Source organism: Miscanthus floridulus, chromosome 6 (assembly GCF_019320115.1).
Source record: "Miscanthus floridulus cultivar M001 chromosome 6, ASM1932011v1, whole genome shotgun sequence".
NCBI lineage: Eukaryota > Viridiplantae > Streptophyta > Magnoliopsida > Poales > Poaceae > Miscanthus > Miscanthus floridulus.
The window spans coordinates 127,137,801-127,157,608 of record NC_089585.1 but is presented as its reverse complement, the minus strand read 5'-3'; the positions used below and the strand labels follow the sequence as shown (position 1 = coordinate 127,157,608).

Sequence of the window (19,808 nt, the reverse complement as noted above, 5' to 3'; positions counted from 1 at the left end):
GCATGTTTGGCTTGCGTCCTCAGGTTACCAAACCCAAGGTGCGGCACGCCAAGTCTCTGGCGAACAATTCATCCGCCAAACATTTGGTGTAAGATTTTGCAAAAGTCAGAAGGAAAAACTGTGACAAGCCAAAAGTTGGGCGAGTTTGGGTTGCAATCCAAACACTAGACTAAGTTTCCATGGCAAGTTGGGGTAGCAATCCAAGCACACCCTAAGTTTCCAATTATACTTCATGAGCTCATGTCTACACTACTAACTTTGTATCGAAATCAAAATGTAGTTTTGAGAGTATCAAAATCAATAGTATGTTGCTTTGACATATCCAATGATCGTTGTATACAAATGCCACATACATAAACCACAGTATTGTGATACTTACTCTAACTTTTACTCCGAAAATATATCGTAGCATGCGGGGAATTCTCTTATTTTGATAAAAACCGATGCCAAGAACATATGGATCTAATTCATACATGCAATAAATTTATATCAACTAAAGCCTCGCGCAACTTATGGTGGCATCCTTACATATCATATTTTATATAAGATCCTTTGTTTCTGAGCCAAGAGTTTCACTGTTCTTCTACAATTTTCTCATCCAAGCCGTCCAACAATTGCATCACAGCCGTCCGTTCCTTTTCCAAACTTCCAAACACAGCAAATGTGGCCACGTCTTCCTGCCTCCAGAAGATTCCCTCGGTCCTCGGCCCCAGGTTCGCCTCCGTTCGCTCGCTCCACATCCGCCTCGCCTGCTCCGCTTGCCCCATCGCCGCACCGCCTCCTCCACACCCTCTCCCTCGCGGAGGCTCGCACCCCTCAAAGTGCTCGGCGCGAACGGCAGCAGCCCGTCGCCCCACAGCCTCATCACCGCCTCCGCTCGCCCCACCACCGCATCTCGCCCTTCGTGCCCTCTCCCTCCCGAATCTCGCTTATATTTTTAAAACAGATATCTTATTACTGGAATCGAAAGACGAAGCTATAGCATAGGTCAGTTTCAAATAAAAAGCTATAGGTCTTTTTGGTTTTCGAGCCACAAATTTAACTTAATTTATAAAAAATACGTGCAATATTTATATCTCTAAATAAATTTAATTAAAAATTAGATTTAAAAATCTTTCTAATGATATAAATTATGTGCTATAAATATTAATATTTTTTAATATATATTTTATTAAAGATTTTTTGAGAAATAAAAACAACGTATATTTTGGGACGGGGAGCAGGTCCAGCAGCTGTCCATGTTTGGCTCGGGCGGACGGGCTGGCTGGCCTAGATCAGCCCTCTGACATAGACACTGTTCCAATAAACTAGGTCAGCCGTTCTCTCTCACGTAAATCAAGGCTTTGTTTAGTTCCACCCCAAAATCCAAAAAATTGCTACAGTACCTATCACATCGAATGTTTGCGGCCCGTGCATGGAGCATTAAATGTAGACGAAAAGAAAAACTAATTGCACAGTTTGGTGGGAAATTGCGAGACGAACGTTTTAAGCCTAATTAGTCAATATTTGGATACTATTTACCAAATAAAAACGAAGGTGCTACAGTAGTCCCAACATCCAAATTTCGCGAACTAAACGAGGCCCAATACGAACCAGCAACTAACAGGCTGTATGTGCTGGCCCGCTGCCTCCGAGACCGCGAGTCTTCTCGAACCAATCAAACCGCCAAGCAAACCAGAGCCAAGCAAAACAGCGAGAAAAGCTCCGGTGATCGAAGTGCTAGAGCGCCAGAAGTCGCCGCCGGCGAACCGCAAGACCGCGGCCAGCTATGGACGCGCCGGGAGAGCTGCAGTGCGTGGGCCGGCTCGAGATCGCCGCGCCGCCGCCGGCGCGCTACCTTCGCGTCGGCTCCCTCCCCGTCCCCACTGACTCCTCTGCCTCTCTCCCAGCTCTCCTGCCCTCTCCGTCCCCGTAAGCCCCTCTTCCCCCACTCTCGCCTCATCGTGCATGCTCACGCGCGCGTCTTTAAGCCCTATGGCTACTGTTTGTCCTGTTCTGAATCAGGAGGGGCTGATGCTTCTAGGGTTTAAAGCGTCTCGATGCAATTATAGGGTTTTTGTTAAGGGTTGAGGCTGGGAATTTGAGATGGAGTACCATGGGAATGAGCACCCTCTACGTTGTGCAATTAGAACTAATTGTGTTTGTTATTTGGTAGGGAAGACCCTGGGGATAGTAGGCTTCAGTTAAGTTCTGCGGATAGACTGCCAATTGCTTATTGGATTTGTAAATTGTTATCATAGGAAATGGTGGTGGAACTGTTATGGTGAAATGAATAGAAATCATGTGCTACTATTAGCTACAATTGGTCTGATTGATGGATGCAACCTACCAGAATTCAGTGGCTATATTCATGTAAAATGAAAAGAAATGAACACATATTCTGGTGGTGGGATGCTGGTGGATACTGGATACTGTTTACCCTCTTTTGGTTTTATCTCCCATACTGCAATGAATAACAAGCATGTGCTTGCAATTATATTGAAAGATAAAAATATAAAATGGCACTTAGTTCTTACGACCCTATTCCTGTAGCTTGAACTCAATAATGCATGCAAATGCGCTCTTCAGGAGAATTGCTGTTTAATTCTGCTCTTGCTGCAACAAACCATGTAGGACTGGTGCTCCAAGGTATCAAATGCTGCCATTAGAGACTGATCTGAACACACTCCCTATGATTCCAAACATCCCAGAGAAGGTTTTTTCAAGTGATGCAAAGAGTACTGAAGGTGATCTCTATCGATCCTTTATAATTACAATCTGATCAGCATAAAAGGAATACTGGCTTGTAACCAACTTTCTCTGCGAGCTGTTCAGCACTGATAAATTATTATAGGTGTTGTGTGTGACAGTTCATTTTTTATTCTCACCTTTATGACTCTGTTCATACTCTTCAGGATTACGGTATGACAGTGGTCATATCAACCAGAACTTATCAAGGAAATGCGAAGCACTAGCTGTGTCAGGTTTGGCGGAATATGGTGATGAAATAGATGTGGTTGCCCCAGCCGATATCATGAAGCAGATTTTCAAAATTCCATACTCAAAGGCACAAGTATCTATTGCTGTAAACCGTATAGGAGATACACTCATTCTAAACACAGGGTATGTTGCTGGTTGCATCATCATCATCATCATCTTGCTGACTATAGTTAATACACATGAATGTTTAATCGTGTTGCAGGCCTGATGTTGATGAAGGTGAAAAGATATTCAGAAGACAAGGTAACCCGCCTAAAGGATCTGATCCATCAATATTTCTGAATTTCGCAATGCACTCTGTGCGAGCAGAAGCTTGTGATTGTCCCCCAAGTCATCAATCTTCACAGGAGAAGCAAACAGCATCTGCAGTCTTGCGTGGATCCTTTGACTGTGGCGAGGGTTCTTTTGATTCATCCCCATCATCTAGTTTTAGCACATCACCTTATCTGAATCAGAATGACAGTAAAGGTAGAAAAGCTCCACATAGTACTCATGAAAGCCTGTACTTGGGAGCAATGGAAAACAATCGAAAAGTCAAAGGATCTGATCCTATAAAAAAAACCACTCGGGTTGGTGAAAAAGCCAGCTGTGAGGTGCAAGAATCTGAGAAGAGCAAGAGAGTGGGAAATAATGGATTTCGGAAAGTTTGCTTTTGGCAATTCCACAATTTCCATATGCTTTTGGGTAGTGACTTGCTTATATTTAGCAATGAGAAATATACTGCAGTCAGTTTGCACCTATGGGATGTTTCTAGACAGGTATGCTTTCATTGCTGTTGAATATGGTACATACTTTCTTTTTTTACCCCTATTGACAAATTGTGTTTTTATAGGTTACTCCATTGAACTGGCTTGAAGCTTGGCTTGACAATGTAATGGCAAGTGTTCCAGAATTGGCCATATGTTACCATAAGAATGGTGTTGTTCAAGGTTATGAGCTTTTAAAGAATGATGATATATTTCTCCTTAAGGGTGTCTCAGATGATGGCACACCTGCGTTTCATCCACAGGTTGTCCAGCAAAATGGCCTTGCTGTCCTGAGGTTCATTCAGGATAACTGTAAGCAAGACCCTGGTGCATATTGGGTATGCCATTGAATGCCATCTTTTTTACCCTTGTTTACTAGATGTGGTAACTACTGTCAAGATGTTATATTAAGCCTTTAGTCCCTTATCATATTGCCTAAATATCTCCCTTTTTTCCCAATGATGATGACCTCCCGTGTTTTCATTAATCATATTGAACCTTTGCTTTTTCAGCTGTACAAAGGCGCTGAAGAAGATGTCATACAGTTATATGATCTGTCTATCTTACCTGAAAAACATACAGCTGGTGATCATAGATCTCCATGCGGTCCTATGTCATCTTTTATAGACAAGGGAAGAAAGGAGTCATTGTTCTCTCTGGGTACACTCCTTTATCGGGTTGCTCACAGGATGTCCTTGTCAAAGGTACTGGGGTATTATATATGCTTTGCAGGTGCCTAGTAATAGACAAGGGAAGAAAGGAGTCATTGTTCTCTCTTTCGCGTTTTGCTTTCATACTTTTTCGTTGGATGTTAATATTATATATGCTTTGCAGGTGCCTAGTAATAGAGCAAAATGTGCAAAATTCTTCAGAAAATGTTTGGATTTTCTCAGTGAGCAGGATCACCTGGTATTTTATTCATCTTATCATTATGTAATCATTTAACTGTATTAGTGCATCAGTAAATTTGTGCTAATATTTGTTTTTGTTTTTATCTTCTAGGTTGTCCGGGCATGTGCTCATGAACAATTTGCAAGACTCATCCTCAAATGCTATGAGGAGCTGGAACTGACATCTGAATCATTTATGATAGAGTCTGAAGTCACCCTTACTGATTTGGATGATGATTCTCCAGAACTGAGACTTGAGAATTTACCAGGAAAACAAAATGTGCTGCCAGAGCTTGGCAAGAATGAGCCAGCAGTGTTAGATGATGTGTTGGAATGCACACCATCAATCTCTTCTGGTATGACAAATAGTTTAGAAGAACCAAGCAAAGTTGATGGTGGTTCTTCATCTTCAGTTACAAAAGATGATGTTTCTCGGGACAGCTTGGTGATGTGTCAGTCTGGTATATCAAAAACAATTGCCGATGCAATCTCCTCTAAGTTGGCTGCTATACACCACATATCTCAAGCTATCAAATCCCTTAGATGGAATCGACAGCTGCAGAATAATACTCAGCATGGTTGCGGGGACAATGCAGATACCATTTGGGAGAGGTCAGTCGACTTCTCTTTATGCCGATGTGGTGATGTTGATTGTATTGAGGTCTGTGACATCAGGGAGTGGCTTCCAAAATCAAAAATGGATCATAAGTTGTGGAAACTTGTTCTTTTGCTAGGGGAATCCTATTTGGCCCTTGGAGAGGCATACAAGAATGGTGGGCAGCTTCAGCGCACCCTTAAAGTTGTTGAATTAGCTTGTTTGGTATATGGGTCTATGCCTGGACATATTGATGGCGACGAGTTCATCTCATCCATGTCCAATGGTTCGTCGAGTCGAGAAGATGTTGGTCTAAAAACTAAACTTGTACTGGATGAGGCAGACTATTGCAATAACAAAAGATGCTTCAGTTATGATGTTTCTTCCCACCAACTGCCACCAAATTATTTGTTCTGGGCAGAGGCATGGATGCTTGTTGGTGATGTCTATGCAGAATATCACAGATTGAATGGTCATCAAGCAAAGTTGGTACCAGTACAGAAGTCTCATGGCGAAGTTAGAATGTCAAATGAAGTTGCATTGGAGGTCAAACGCCTTAAGCGAAAACTGGGAAAGGATAAGCAGAATTGTGACACATGCTCGTTGATAAACTGTAGCTGCCAAAGTGACAGGGCAAGTAGTGGCAGCAGTGCAAGCAGCAGTAGTTCTGAGGCCTCTAAACTTTATGGCCGAAAGAAAAATAAAAAATCACTTGGCAAGAACCTTCAATCACAATATAGAGAAACCAGCAAGAACCCCAATGCACAAGAAGCTACACAAGTTTCTGAGAAAAAGCAGCATGATGTGAATGATACTTGTATTGAGAACAACCCAGTATTTAATGATGATATTGGTCATTACAGTCAGGACAGGGAAAAACAGTCAAGAAATGTTGATGGGGTTCCTGATAAATCTCAAGCAAGTGTTCCTACTGTGAGGGATGGTGGTATCTTCAAGTTCCTTGGTGGTCCAAAACCAGGAGATTTTGAGTACAACTTGTCTTCTGCTATTCACTGCTATGGTTCATCCAAGGGAGCACTGTTCACATTTCCTGTGCATTCAGTAGAAACTTCCACGGTTCTTAAGAAAAGAGGCTGGGCATTTAATGAACTGGGCCGCTGTAGACTTGAGAGTAGAAATCTGGGTAGCGCTGAGATTGCTTTTGCAGATGCTATTAAAGCATTTCAAGAGGTCTTTGACAACACAAATGTTATACTGATCAACTGTAACTTAGGTCATGGTAGGAGAGCTTTAGCAGAGGAATGTGTATCCAGGATTGATGAATTTCAGAAGCATGATCTTCCTGAAGGCACATATATGCAATCCTTCAAATCAGCGAAGTCAGAATATTTTCAAGCAATAAACTACTATTCCGCAGCTAAGAGGCAACTGAAGTATGTCAATACTGAGGTCGATAAAGTACTATACCATGAGGTTTACACACAGTATGCTCATACCTACCTGAGGCTTGGAATGCTTTTGGCAAGGGAAAGCTTCTTAACTGACAGTTATGAAGGTGGACTTGTCGATGAGTCATCTAACAGAACAGTTCTAGAGATTTCAGCTAGTGATGCTTTTCGGGAGGCTTTGTCTACATATGAATCCCTTGGTGAACATCGCAAACAGGAAGCTGCTTTTGGTCATTTTCAGCTCGCTTGTTATCAGAGGGATCTGTGCTTAAGGTTTCTGGATTTAGTCGACAAGGAGGTTAAACAGAAAAATGAGGATAAATATCGTCAGAAAAGTAAGTGGTATGGTTCACTAGCTGAGAAGAACTGGCAGAAGGCTTTAGAATTTTATGGGCCGAAGACACATCCTACTATGTTTCTTAACATCCTTATGGCACAGTCTGCCCTTTCTATTAATATTTCTAATTCCTTCCACTCAACCGTGGTATGTTTTTTTTTTCTCAGGCCTTGCTACCTTTTCCATCTCCAGCTTTTCAGTGTGCTAGAATGAAGTCCAGTCACTATTCTTATGGAATTTTGAAAAAGGGCATACCTACTCAAAGGCCTTGTTGGTCAGTATGTTGGTTAACCCTATGTTTTATTGTGCAGAGGGGGTGTTGTATACTTCGAAGAATAATACCTGACTTAAGTTTTATATTTGATGCAATAGTAATTTTGTTAAGTGACTACATTTTCTTTCTTCCAAGGAGTAACATTTTCATAGAGGGCAAACTCTGGAAGGTCTTTTTTTCCCATTTTTTTGGCAGCATACAAACCTCAATGGTGAGTGCAAATGGGCTAGCATCTAGCAACATAGGTTCATCATAAATTCATAATTACCCAGCCAGGTTTTCTCTTCTAAAAGTTCACCTTTTATTTGCACCTTGGTCATGTCCGTCTGATGTGTAACATGGAAGCAAATGCTCCTTTTGAATTTGTTCAATAAATAATTTGTGTCATCCTTGCAGATGCTTGACACTGCTCTGACTCACTTGTTGGAAGGCCGGCATGTGGTGGAAGCAAATGAAGACTACTCCAACGATATGGACCTGGACATAAAACCAAAGTTCTGGAGCCAGCTGCAGAGCCTGCTGAAGAGGATGCTGGCGGGATCCCTGCCTAGCACAGGCAGAGTAGCTTCTTCTGTCAGCCAGGCCAGCACTAGCAACAGAACAGAAGCTGCGGAGCTGAAAGAGATGTATCGTTTGTCGCTCAAATCTTCTACTCTGGGCCAGCTGCATGCGCTGTACAAGCTTTGGGTATCTTAACACCTTCACTTCACAAATGGTTGCTGCTCATGTTTTATGCCGTTGGCATCTATCTCTTGAATTACACAGTTTTTATTTAGTGTTCATGGCATGTTTTTGTTTGTTTTGATTTCTAGCCAAATTTTGAAGCTAAATACCTGCAGTGTACATTTAAGTGATGGAATGTCAGGGGACGGGAAACACTAGTTACTACAACTGTGTTGCAGACTTGTATAGACAGCAAATAATGGCATCCGATGTGAAGCGCCAGTGTATATATGTGTTGTATCGTAGAGAGCCAATGTCAGAATATCTCAATGTGTGCCCGCTTCACCGCGAATGGATAGGAATTTGGGAATTTTGATTTGTGTTTTTTCTATTACTAGGTTCTCACTGAACATGGTTGTCAGTTATGATTTCCAGGCCAGGCCATTCCTTGTAAAACTTTAATTTTTTTACTAGTAGTAATAATTAGTCGTGTTTAGAAATAATGGTGTCCGCAGGAGTTTGCCAGGATTTGTACAACTTTTTTATTATTTATTTATTTCTGCAACTTGTTTTCCTTCTACGAACGGTAGGAGATAGTGTCAGGGTGTTGACGGTGTGTCGGTGTATATTGAGAAAATTTCCTATTGACACCAGAAATAATGATGCTTTTCTATTTGACACCGAAATTAAAATTCTTTCCTATATGTCCTCCACTTAAGTTTTTTTTCCCTATTTGACATTTCCGTCAGTTCTGTTAGCAACTAACGTTAGTTGTCCAAGTGAGGCAATATGAAAAGACCGTTATGTCCTTTGAGGGAAGCAAATGAACTCGGTAGTCTCTGGGAGTCGTGGCTGTTCGTCCTCAGGGCTGGCCGTCGTGGACACGCGGGCGGGCGTCGTGGCCTCGAGGCCAGCCATCGTGGACATGCCTGCGAACCCTGAACGCCGGCTGCAAGCTGTGCTCTGTTTTGCCCCAGTGTTTCTTTGCTTGATGTCATCATGACGTCATACGCGTTATATGGCTGTTTTCCTTTAGAAAAATAATCTCATAAATTCATTATATATTATGAATACACGTATACGTGTCTCACACCAGCAGCAAAACTGAGCCATCCATCTCATGATCTACGGCTAAGATTAAACGGATTGATATTGAACTGATATAATTATAAGTAATTATATAAGATTATGTTCATTCCTTTATTTATTTTACAAAAGCAAAAAGAAAAATATAGCAGTTCGAGATAAAAACATTCAAAAAGAAGATAGCAATGTCAACCATGGAATGTCATGACTGGTAAAAAAAAACTCCACGGGTAAAACAGACTTTTCTCCTAGGACTTAACACCGTTAGCGGTCTAAACTGACGGAAATGTCAAATGAGAAAGAAAAACTCGAGTGAAGGACAGATAGGAAAGAATTTCAGTTTTGGTGTCAAATAAGAAAGCAGCATTATTTCTTGTGTCAGATAGGAAATTTTCTCGTGTATATTCGCAAGTTTAGTGGCGTATGTCGGTACGTGTCAAACCTTCCTCACAGAAAGGCCACGGAGAAACATGGCCCATGGCCCAATACGAAGCACCGCGACGAAGCCCAAACAGCAGTCCGTCGGTGGAGCAACGCGCTGGGCAACAGGCAAACGTTTTGTCCCACCTCGGCTAGTCAAGGACCCAAAAAGTAGCTTATAAACCGAGGCGCAGGCATTTTGTTTTCTCTTCTTATAAAATTGGAACGATATAGAGAAAATTAGCATGCCCCACACGCATAAATCGAGAAATTGTCTAATTTTTTTTATGGGTTCGAAGTTTTTTTCAGGTTTTCGCATTGGTCCCTGGTGTTCGGGTTTTCCTCACAGATATGCCCTCAGAGTTCTCACTTAGGTCCTCCCGCACTAGTTTTTCTTCACGATTCAGCCGTCGCGTCCTTTTGCGCCCTGGTCCCTGCTGTTCGGAGTTCTCACTTTGGTCCTTCCGCACTGGTTTTTCTTCATGATTTAGCCCTCGCGGATTTCTGAGAGCTACATGCCAGAACCTTTCGTTCGCTGAGGATTATTTACATATTTACCATCATTATGATGTGAGTGGTATAAAAAGTACCATATCAGTGACTCATGTATCAGTGACACAGTGTAAAATGTCATCCGTAATAATAATAAATATGTAAATGCCCCGTTCGCTGATAGGTATACACATCCTTCTGCAGGTTTACCCCTAGCATTTTTCCCTTTAACCCTTCAGTTTTCTCCTCTGCTGTACAATTGTGCCCTACAAGCCTGGAAAGTCTTTCATTTGCCCTTGACGTTCAGGTTTGTTCCCAATGGGCAATGCCACGGATGCTTTTATCAGAACTGCTGTGCTAGACGACTAATTTCTGTTACAACCCTTGGGCCTGGTGTATTTTGAAACGACACGCCTAACCTCTTTCTCTCTTTATTAAAACTATTAAACATATCCGTATGTTGCAGCGTCGTAGAATGTATTATGTGGTCACCTAAATAACTTGTGGCTCCGAGACTTTAACAATCTTGTCTTGCGTTCTTGGCTTTCTGCTCGTCTTGGAGTAAACTCCGCACTACTCTACGTGTGCACATACTACTCAAACCCGTATGGCATGAGAGGCTTGAAATTTGTCCAATTATTATGTCATGTCTTCCAATTTATCTTAGAATTGAATTTTGCACAATGCCTAGTCATACTTCTCTAACTTGTATAAACATGAAAAATAGCGAAGTAGGACAAAAGTGCTACGTACTTTAAAATTAGAATAATCAGTAATACCCTGCTTTGCTACAGATTTTTTTAATAATTCTATAAGCTATTTGATCCATCTATAGTGATAATATTGGCTCGGAGTAATAGAGATACAGATCTTCAAGAGGTCTTCAAACTTAATGGTCAAAATTCAATCAAGTACACGATGAATTTGAGTTCTTTAGAGCAATTTAAAAGTTTAAAGGAGAGCTTTGCAACCATCTTTTCACGGAGGTCATTCACAAATCACAGCTGCTCGTTTGCTGATGATGAAACGTACCACCTTTTTAAATTTCTGCCACGATATTATTTTTCTATTTAGACTAGCATTTCTATTCAAAGTTTTTTTTTGATAGGACATTCCTATTCAAAGTTACTAAAAAAGCCTTGCATATTTCACATCAAACAAGAGGTGTGTGGATGTGAGAAAGGGCTGTTTCCACAATCATGAATATAATTCACAATTAGTTAGTAAAGAGCTGACGAAAAAAATTGATATAAATTTTGGCTCTTTAAATGTAAATATGGATAAATATTTTTATCAAGTTTGCATTTCAACTTATGGAAGTCTATAGTTTGACTTATTTTCTAAAAAAAAAAAATCGGGTTGTCATGTTTCCACAGGTGAAATCGGCACATTTAAAAAAATTCTAATATTGCATTTATGTATTAGAGTTGAGGAACGTCAGCACTCGGCACAGCAGGGCACAAACACACAATCTACGATAATTGTATTGTTAGTATTACAAAATGAATACAAAATAAAAGGCAGAATAGCCATTTTTGTGCCTCAACTGTTTCTCGAGGCTCATTTTCATCCTTGAACTTTCAAAACAACCGTTTTAGTCATCAAATTCTACTTTTAGGCTCAATTTCATCGTAAAACTATGAAGATGATCGTTTTAGTCCTCGAACTTTGCATTTTGGACTTGATTTCATTTATAAACTATCAAAGTATATTTTGTTCTTTAAAATTTTATTTTCAACACAACGTTGTCTACGTTCTACGTGGAACGTTGTACTGTTGCACCTGTTAGCTCGAACACCATCAGCGATTGGAGATAGAAAAATAATATTCATTAAAAAAACTCTTTCGTGGTCATTAAAAATTTCAAGCTGTTATTTTTAGTGTTACCTTATAATGGTATCATTTATATATATCCGACTAAATGATATTACGGGAGCAATTATAGTTGCATCGAACACTATTTATTCATTAAGAATACATAGATATATTGAAACAATAGCAGATCTATAATTTTGATAATTTATTGATGAAATTATGCCTAAAATATAAGGCTCTCTTTTTGAATAGACAAAATTGAGTTGAAAATAAAAGTTAAATGCACTTTGATAGTTTATGAATGAAATTGATCCCAAAATGTAAAGTTTGAGGACTAAAATGATCATCTTCGTAGTTGTAGGATAAAATTGATCCTAAAATTAAAGTTTGAAAACCTAAATAGCCGTTTTTAAAGTTTAAGGATAAAATTGTAGTTGAGGGACTTATGCCAAATAAAAAAATCTTCGTCATTCCGGTGTAAGAAGTGCCTGCCAATGCATCGTTTGGCCCTCGCACAAAAAAAAGGAAAAAAAGGACCGGCGTTCTTCGCGATGTGTTTTGGACTAGCTTTTTTTTTTTGAACACTTGTTTTGGACTAGCTTGACTGCTTGAGCACGTGTCAGCCAACCTCGTGGTCGTCTCACACCTGCCCGCCGATGCAGCCGCCTCATGCACACGCGGCCTCCGCTCACCGCGCCGCCTCTCTCGACACAGCCTTCTTCACTTTCTCAGTAGCCGCCGCCCACCGCCCACCACCCTGCCGGCCTGCCCAACCCTGCCGCAGTGCCGCATCCAAAGCCAACCCCCACGGGTATGGATCCTGACTAGGTCGCCGACGCCGGGGTACAGCACTAGCACGACGACCTCGGCGGCAGTGCCACATCCGCAGACGGGGGCTGTGACGGCGGCAGTGGCGACAGCTGGGAGCGCGCGCTGCTCCGCCGGGGATGGGACCTGTCCCGGAAGTCCGCCATCGCCGGCGTCGCGGCCACGCCGCGCCCGTCGTGGCCCCGCCACTGCTTGTCCTGTCCCTCGCCGGCGTCGCGCTGTCCCTACCCTTCGCCGCCTACCTGGCCAGCCTCGCCGCCACCGACCGTCTTATGGGAGCACTCCTGCCGGCGCCTCGCACCCAGCCGTACCACGCCTGCGACCTCGAAGACGATGGATTCTTGGATACATCTGACGCGCCCGGCGGCGAGGCCCCTGTGTTCGACCACTGGTGCGACACAGAGAACGACGCCATCATGGAGGACAACGAGAGCTTTGTGTCGTTGCCGCTGTCACGGGAACCTCGATTCTCCGAAGAGCCGGTACCGTCGTCGACCGACGTAGAGGATAAGATGGCTGAAGGTGAACTTCTTTCCCGAGAATTGGGCCACGAGTCACTAGTGTTGGACAATAGGGAACAGGAAGAGGAGGGCACAACCATGGAGGACATTGAGTATATTACCATGGAGGCACCGCCGCGGGGCTCCGATGTTTCCGGATCAGCAGTGCCAGTGTTGCGTGATGAAGACAATATGGTTCAGAGACTGGTAGAAGCTCCTCTTACAGCCAAGGAATCAGTCGAAGAGTTATCTGTATCAGACAATGAGGAAAGAACAGAGGATGGCAAGTGTAAAGATATAGAGGAAATGGAGTCCTTGAAGGAGATTCTGTCACTGGGCGTCGACATCACAGAATTAGGTGACTTCCCGGTGCCAGTATTGGGCAATGAGGGTATTGTGGTTCAGAGAGGAGATGGTGAAAAATTTTCTGTCCCAAAATCAGGCCAAGATTCTCATTTGACAGATATTGAGGATAAAATAGAGGGCCACGAAACCAAAGAAGAGATACCACTGCAGGAGGCTAATGTTTCTGAATCATCGGTGCTGGATGATACGATGCTGGAGAGGAAGATAGAAGGTGGTGTAACAGTGGAGATGGTGGTGAAAGAAGTGTTCATTAACACCGATCCTTTTACAGGGGAGGTGGCTGGTGAGCATGTGGATTCCATTGCTACTGCCCTACCTGAAACTGAGTCGCTGCAAGCCAGCAACCTTGTGGCTCAGGAGTTACAGGCGATGGCGGAAGTTGCAAATGTTGATGATGTTATCAATGCTGGTTTAACAGAAGACGTTATATTGGGTATTGGTGATACTAGTACAGAGGGCATGGTGCACTACGGTGAGGCAGGTGCTTCTAGTGTTGTCTCGGTGGTGACCGTGGATGATGTTGCAGAGCTAGTTTCCAGTAGGAGCCCAGCAGTCTCAGCCATCAGTGATGACATGACGAGTGTCAAGAGTAGGCCAGATGCTGACCACTCCAATCAAACAACTGGCTACACACTAAGGAACAATGAATTTCAGGAGAAAGAGGCAACAGAGGACAAGGTGAGTCAGTTCCTGGTTTACTAAATCATCAATATCACCTGGTTTCTTTTTATCAAAAATGTTTATACATGTCTATGGATACAAAATATCAGGTGCGTTCTAGGCATGATAAATTTTCTTATTTGTCATTGTTTATTGGTATAGGCCACTGTAACCTAATAAATTTGGTTAGAATCGATCTCATATGCTAAATAAGATGTGCTTACCAAGTTGTAAAATTGTTTAAATAATTTACATCCATAAAGATGCCCATCTGAATTTTGTTTGTGAAATTTGGTAGCATGTGAAAACGGAGGAGAACAAAACCATGGATGACAAGGTGCCTACAAGGAGCATGTCACCACAGATCACTCATGTTTCTAAATCACCAGTGCCAGACGATAAGACCAAGATAGAAGATGAAGTAACTGTGGAGATGGTGCTGGAAGAAGTGACAAGTAATGCTGTGGATCATGTTACACTGGAGGTAGTTGCTGTGCAATTGAACATTATTGCTAGTGAAAGTGAATGGCCGTCAGTGAGTGACCATGTGGCTCAAGAGTTACAGGCCATGAGCGAAGCTGCAGTTGTTGACGAGATCCGAGGAAGTACTGTAATGGAAGACATAAAAAATGATTTTAGTGACAGAACAACAGAGGCTGTTGAGCACCACAGTGACAGAGGTAGTTTTGTCTCAGGAGTTCTGGAGGTAACCGTGGATGATGGTAAGGATCTAGTTTCGAGTAGGAGGAGCACACCACATGCCTCAGCCCGTGATAGCGCCTCAAGTGTCGAGGGTACGCCGGTTTTTGACAACCCACACCAAACAACTGGTGGTGAATACAAGCCAGTGAACGAAGGATAGGAGGAATGCGGTAGCTGAGGACATGGTGAGTTATGGCATATCTGTTTTATTTCATTTGTTCACTTATAATTTGAACCAACTCTGGATTTTCCTATTAACAGGTATTATGTATAATGCTGTTCTATGCACAATTACTAAGTGCAGCCTAAACATGTTCTTGCTTATTGATAATTTTTTTATGGAATTATTGATATAATGAATTAATGTCATAAAAGGCACCAGGTTGATACACTATACGGAGCTAATACATAATTCACTTATTTCCACCAGGACAACTATACGGAGGAACAGTTAAGGGAGCAGCTTGATACACTAAGAACAATAACAGGGTACCGCCCCGCACCATCTTTGACTCTGGAAGCCGAGCTCGTGGGGCTGTATATATTCGTGGGCGTGGAACCCCCTGTCAGCTCAAGGGATGCATCCGATCTGAATGATCTCAACACAAAACTCCGGTTCTTGAAATCGATCATAGGCGTGGAGTAAAGATCTAAGCGAGAATTGATTTATCAGGAGTTTATTGCTTGTGTATAAAGCATAAGGTTCAGCAGTCCGTGACTAGCCGCACATGAGTTCTGTAACTCTGTTACATAGTTGTGAACTATGAGTACGTATCCTATTTTGGGGCTGTCAGAATTTTGACCGAAACTGGTCGAAAAACACTGTTCTGGCTAAATTGTTGTGAGAGAAAAATATTGTTCCAGCTGAAAAAAGAAGCCGAACAAGCTGAATATGGGATAAGCCGAACGGGGCTTCGGTATCTTGTGTGAAAGACATTAGTGAACGTGCTGTATATGCCTACTTTTCCGTGAAAATCAGCCACTAGTGATGCGAATAAGTGATGGCCATTTGTGACCCGTCACTAAATTTCTCGGCTTTTGTTAGTGTTTCTTTAGCGGTTTAATCAAAAGTTTTATTAAACGGGTGCACACAAGAACTGTTTCTGAAGCCAAAAATAAGCTGAAAACAATGAAGCCGAAGCCATTTTTAGCCAGTGTTGCTAAACCATCATTTAAACGTGATAAATGATCTATTAAACAAGAATGTAGTACCACTATGCAACGTTTAAACGGTGTGCAGATGAGATAAACGACCGGTTTTTAGCTAGATGTTGGGGGAGCACCGGAGCGCACACACACAAGCTAGTAAGGCAAGCAACGGGATGGGAACGGGATAGGAGATATGTTGGATCACCTCTATCTCCTATATTTCTACTATATTCCCTTCCATCTTTATATTTCTACTATATTTCCTTCCACCTTTAGATTGACCCACCAATACGCATGAGAAAGTAGTATCCGCACGACTTTAACTACGTGCAAAGTTACACGCGATGGGGGAGAATTTCCCAAATGCCTAAATTTTAGGAGCATGGATTAGTAGTTGTTGGAGAGAGATTTTTTCTCATCTTGCTAAATACCCAGGATTAGGAAGAGAAATAGGGTACTCGAGATGCTCTAAGGATAGGGGAGAGGATATAAAATCTGATGGGAGTTGTGCTTCAAAGATCTTACAATAAACATAATCAAGGCAAGCAGCTTGCTTGATTTCAAAACCACACTGAGCTACGGGTTTTACATACACACACAATGCCAGAAAGCACAAATACAGACCTCTAATACACCAACGGATTACACAAAACAGACCTCTAATACACCAACGGACCGCACAAATACAGATCTCTAATACACCAGCGGACTGACCTCTAATACACCAACTTACGTTCTGGGACCGAAAAGGGCTTAACTTCAAAAAATACATATGACAGGATACAGCAATAGAAAGCCAATTTACATAATTTACACTCGGATGGGGGCAGAAAAACACTTCCTACAATATCTTACAAGGCGTTGTCAGACTAGAAAGCTAGGTTGTTCAGAAGCAAATATTGTGGGCACTGGCTCGGAAACAGTGTTCTGGTCACAATTTCTACAAAATTTTGGAATTGCTTCGACCTGGTGTCAATGGGTGCGCACCGGATTCTGTCTACAACTGCAGCAGAGGGTCTCAGAAAGAACACATGTAACACCAAGCATGCTGGAAGGTCCCTACACAAAGTAGTCTTGCCGCACAACAGTGATGAATTCGCATGCAAGGGAGTCATCCTCTCTTTGCTTCCCAATATCGCCGTTCCCTTGGATATGCCAGTATATTTTTGGTGGGAGTGGTGCATACAGGTCTGCGGTAATAAACAGAAAAGATAACGAGAATAATTTGGAGAATATACTTGCTCTACCACGTTCTACCAAACTGAACAAAGATCTACCTGCTGATACAGTTTGATCAGGTTCTCTAGTAGAATGTAGCACAACAGTGCCAGCAAGAACCGTAAGAAATCCACAAATCTCAGAGGCGATGTTGCTTGCTCTCTGCCCAGACCAGTCCTGTATGGTCACCAGAAAAGGTTTACTACCAAATTAACACAGCGCTACTGATGTTTTGTGTATACTAAAGGTTGTGGAAACTATTCTCACCTTAAACATTATGGCACTTGCTAAGATGGTGAGGGTCGTGAACATGGCATAGTAGATGGGAGAGACAACTGCTGTATTGAAAGTATCCAGTGCCTGAATTTAACACATATAGTAATATCAGTTCATACTTCCTAGTTAAAAAGTAACATCGGTAAATATCTTTTAACAAAGGTACACATGCATTGGAATTAAGTACTGGAATATCACTAATTGAAATTGGGTACTGCACAATCACTCTAGTGGCACTACAAAAAAATTAGCCAATGTGGATGTGAATATGGCACCTCTGAGACAATTTCCTTTTACAAAAACTATGGCATGGTTTTTAAATGGCATATAATTTATATATCTGTTATGCATGCACCGCTTTGTGAAAAATTGAAGTGAAACAGGCTTCCTTTTCATGTAACTGATGAGACAAGAAGTGCACCTTATTCAGGTAAACTAATTGAATAACAATACATGTTGTGGAAACCACTGCAAACACCCACGTCTGGAAATAGCCGGCCTGATTTATTCCTTCGATTGTTAGCTTAATGGCAATGCCCACAGCCTTTATGCTCATTACCTGATAATACCACAACATCAAACAAAATTCATATTACAAACAAGACAACACAGATGTCAAGATGGGAAGAAAATAAGGCATGTTTTTACCGTCAGGGATCCAACAACTGAACAAATGGCAACATAAACAATTATGTTTGTCTGTCCATAGCGTGGAGCACAGTATAGCATGAGGAACAGGGACACTCCCACTGCAATGGCAGCATAGCAAAGGAAGGCTGCCAAAATTACAGGACAATATCAAAACATGAGTCCACTGTGATGGCAACTAGCTAAGCTCCAGAAACAAGACATAGAAGCTTACAAGGCTGTGTTGCCAAGTTCCAAATCTGTTCCACGGAACTAGGGGTCCTCTCCTGGGGAGCATGTAGAATGATCATCGTTGACCCAACAATGCAGAGACCACAGCCCAGCACGCCCACCCGATGCAACTTCTCGTTCAGTGTGAAATGAGCTAGAACAGCACTACACATAACAAAAACTCATCAGAAACATACAAAGACATTCAGAACAAACCACCTGAGGCATCCGCCACTATACCTCACAATAATGCTGAGTGCACCCAGCGGTGTCACAAGGACCGCTGGCGCAAACATGTAAGCAATGAAATTTGCGATCTCACCAACAAGCACTGCAAAATTCCATTTTTGATAAAATTTCAGCACAATTTTGGCATAATTAAGAAAAAAAGGAGGTTAAGGGGATCGTTGATGCTTACTGGTGACCATCCCGACCCACCAAAGTGGCTCCAAGAGATAGCCATAACCTCCGGCACCTGAAATTTTGGACAAATCAAGGAAGGTTATGTCGTCTGTTACATGAAATCGACCGGAATGGCCATAAAGGGGAGGCCTTTGTCGCATTTCGCGGCATGTAGGGTTCGAATTAGCAACCAAGAACCAGAAAGACCTAGTGTCGCGACGAGCAGCACGAGCAAGACAGCAGCAGCTTCGGGAAGCGAGGACGGGGAGAGGAGCAGATACCTGCTCGGGCACCGGCGGCACCCGCGCGTCGGAGGCCCTTTTTCTTGACGATGAAGCTAACGCCGATGAACGCCGAGGAGGCGACGGCGAGGAGCGAGCCCTTGAGGTTAGCGGCGAAGAGGTCCCCGCCGCCGCCGGCTTCCATCGCGTCGAGGGTCATCGGTGGCGTGCGGCGGCGGTACGCGCCTCGCGCATTTGAAACGAAGCCTCCGGAGTCCGGACTCAGGCTTCGATTTGGAATCGAGGTTTCAGTGTTTTGCTTTGACCGGCGATGGGGTTTGGAGTTGGACGGCGGAACGAGGGAGAGGAACAGGTGCAGCAGTGGAGGGGCCGGAGGATTTACTATTGGGATTTATTATTCGAAATTCCTCATTTCTGAGTTTTCTTGCTCCTGGGTTTGCTTTGCCATTGCTTGGATTGGAGTACAGTACATGGGATGCGCAGAGACTGCCACGACGAAGTGCCGTGTTCGGCTCGGAGTTTGGGACTTGGGAGTGAAGGCGACACAAGACGAGCACGCCAGTTTGCCCTTAGCTACAGCGTTACTGTTCCCCTTGGGTAAGTACAGTGATTACACAGCCTGTTCGGTTGGCTGGTTTGTATCGTTGCTGGTTCGTGAAGAAGTACTGCTGGCTGGTTTGTGTGGGAGAAAAATATTATTCCGACTAAAAATTTACGATCATTTACGACATGCCACAGCCAAACGAACATGCTAATCCTGGCCATGTCTATACCCGGGAGTCCAAAGCACAACCGAACAAGGGCTACAAAAGGACACGTCACTCGTGGATTAGCGCGTGTTTTTTTTTGGATAGGGGAGTAGCGCGTGTTAAATGATGTGACATCGACCGTCAAGGATGGG

The 19,808-nt window shown here is 42.8% G+C and overlaps 2 protein-coding genes and 2 pseudogenes across 6 annotated transcripts; 3 read left to right on the top strand and 1 right to left on the bottom strand.

The window, feature by feature from the left end:
- Positions 1–1,606: 1,606 nt before the first annotated feature.
- On the top strand, positions 1,607–8,287 carry LOC136456917 (uncharacterized). Of its 4 annotated transcripts, XR_010759618.1 has the most exons (11): positions 1,607–1,911; positions 2,614–2,726; positions 2,895–3,102; positions 3,182–3,737; positions 3,812–4,063; positions 4,238–4,429; positions 4,560–4,634; positions 4,728–6,954; positions 7,124–7,230; positions 7,366–7,441; positions 7,627–7,765. XR_010759618.1 is itself a non-coding variant. In XM_066456917.1 (10 exons), the coding sequence occupies exons 1-10, from the start codon at positions 1,769–1,771 to the stop codon at positions 8,082–8,084; spliced, it is 4,248 nt and encodes a 1,415-aa protein (XP_066313014.1). In that variant the 5' UTR covers positions 1,607–1,768; the 3' UTR covers positions 8,085–8,287. The 4 variants fall into 4 exon arrangements, 1 of the variants encoding a protein (XP_066313014.1); XR_010759617.1 differs by lacking the exon at positions 7,366–7,441 and having other exon boundaries at positions 7,627–7,764; XM_066456917.1 differs by lacking the exons at positions 7,124–7,230; positions 7,366–7,441 and adding an exon at positions 8,043–8,287 and having other exon boundaries at positions 4,728–7,103; positions 7,627–7,917.
- A 1,304-nt stretch (positions 8,288–9,591) lies between these two features.
- LOC136462056 (U6 spliceosomal RNA) lies at positions 9,592–9,684 on the top strand (annotated as a pseudogene).
- Positions 9,685–12,257: 2,573 nt separating this feature from the next.
- LOC136461200 (uncharacterized) lies at positions 12,258–15,588 on the top strand (annotated as a pseudogene).
- A 792-nt stretch (positions 15,589–16,380) lies between these two features.
- Positions 16,381–19,381, bottom strand: LOC136456915 (probable magnesium transporter NIPA6). Of its 2 annotated transcripts, none has more exons than XM_066456915.1 (9): positions 18,947–19,381; positions 18,682–18,738; positions 18,504–18,594; positions 18,268–18,428; positions 18,054–18,181; positions 17,761–17,964; positions 17,397–17,489; positions 17,189–17,306; positions 16,381–17,101 (listed from the first exon to the last, which is right to left on the bottom strand). In XM_066456915.1, exons 1-9 carry the CDS (start codon positions 19,104–19,106, stop codon positions 16,971–16,973), a joined length of 1,143 nt encoding a protein of 380 aa, XP_066313012.1. In that variant the 5' UTR covers positions 19,107–19,381; the 3' UTR covers positions 16,381–16,970. The 2 variants fall into 2 exon arrangements, with proteins under 2 accessions (XP_066313012.1, XP_066313013.1); XM_066456916.1 differs by having other exon boundaries at positions 17,827–17,964; positions 18,947–19,376.
- Between the last annotated feature and the right edge of the window lie 427 nt (positions 19,382–19,808).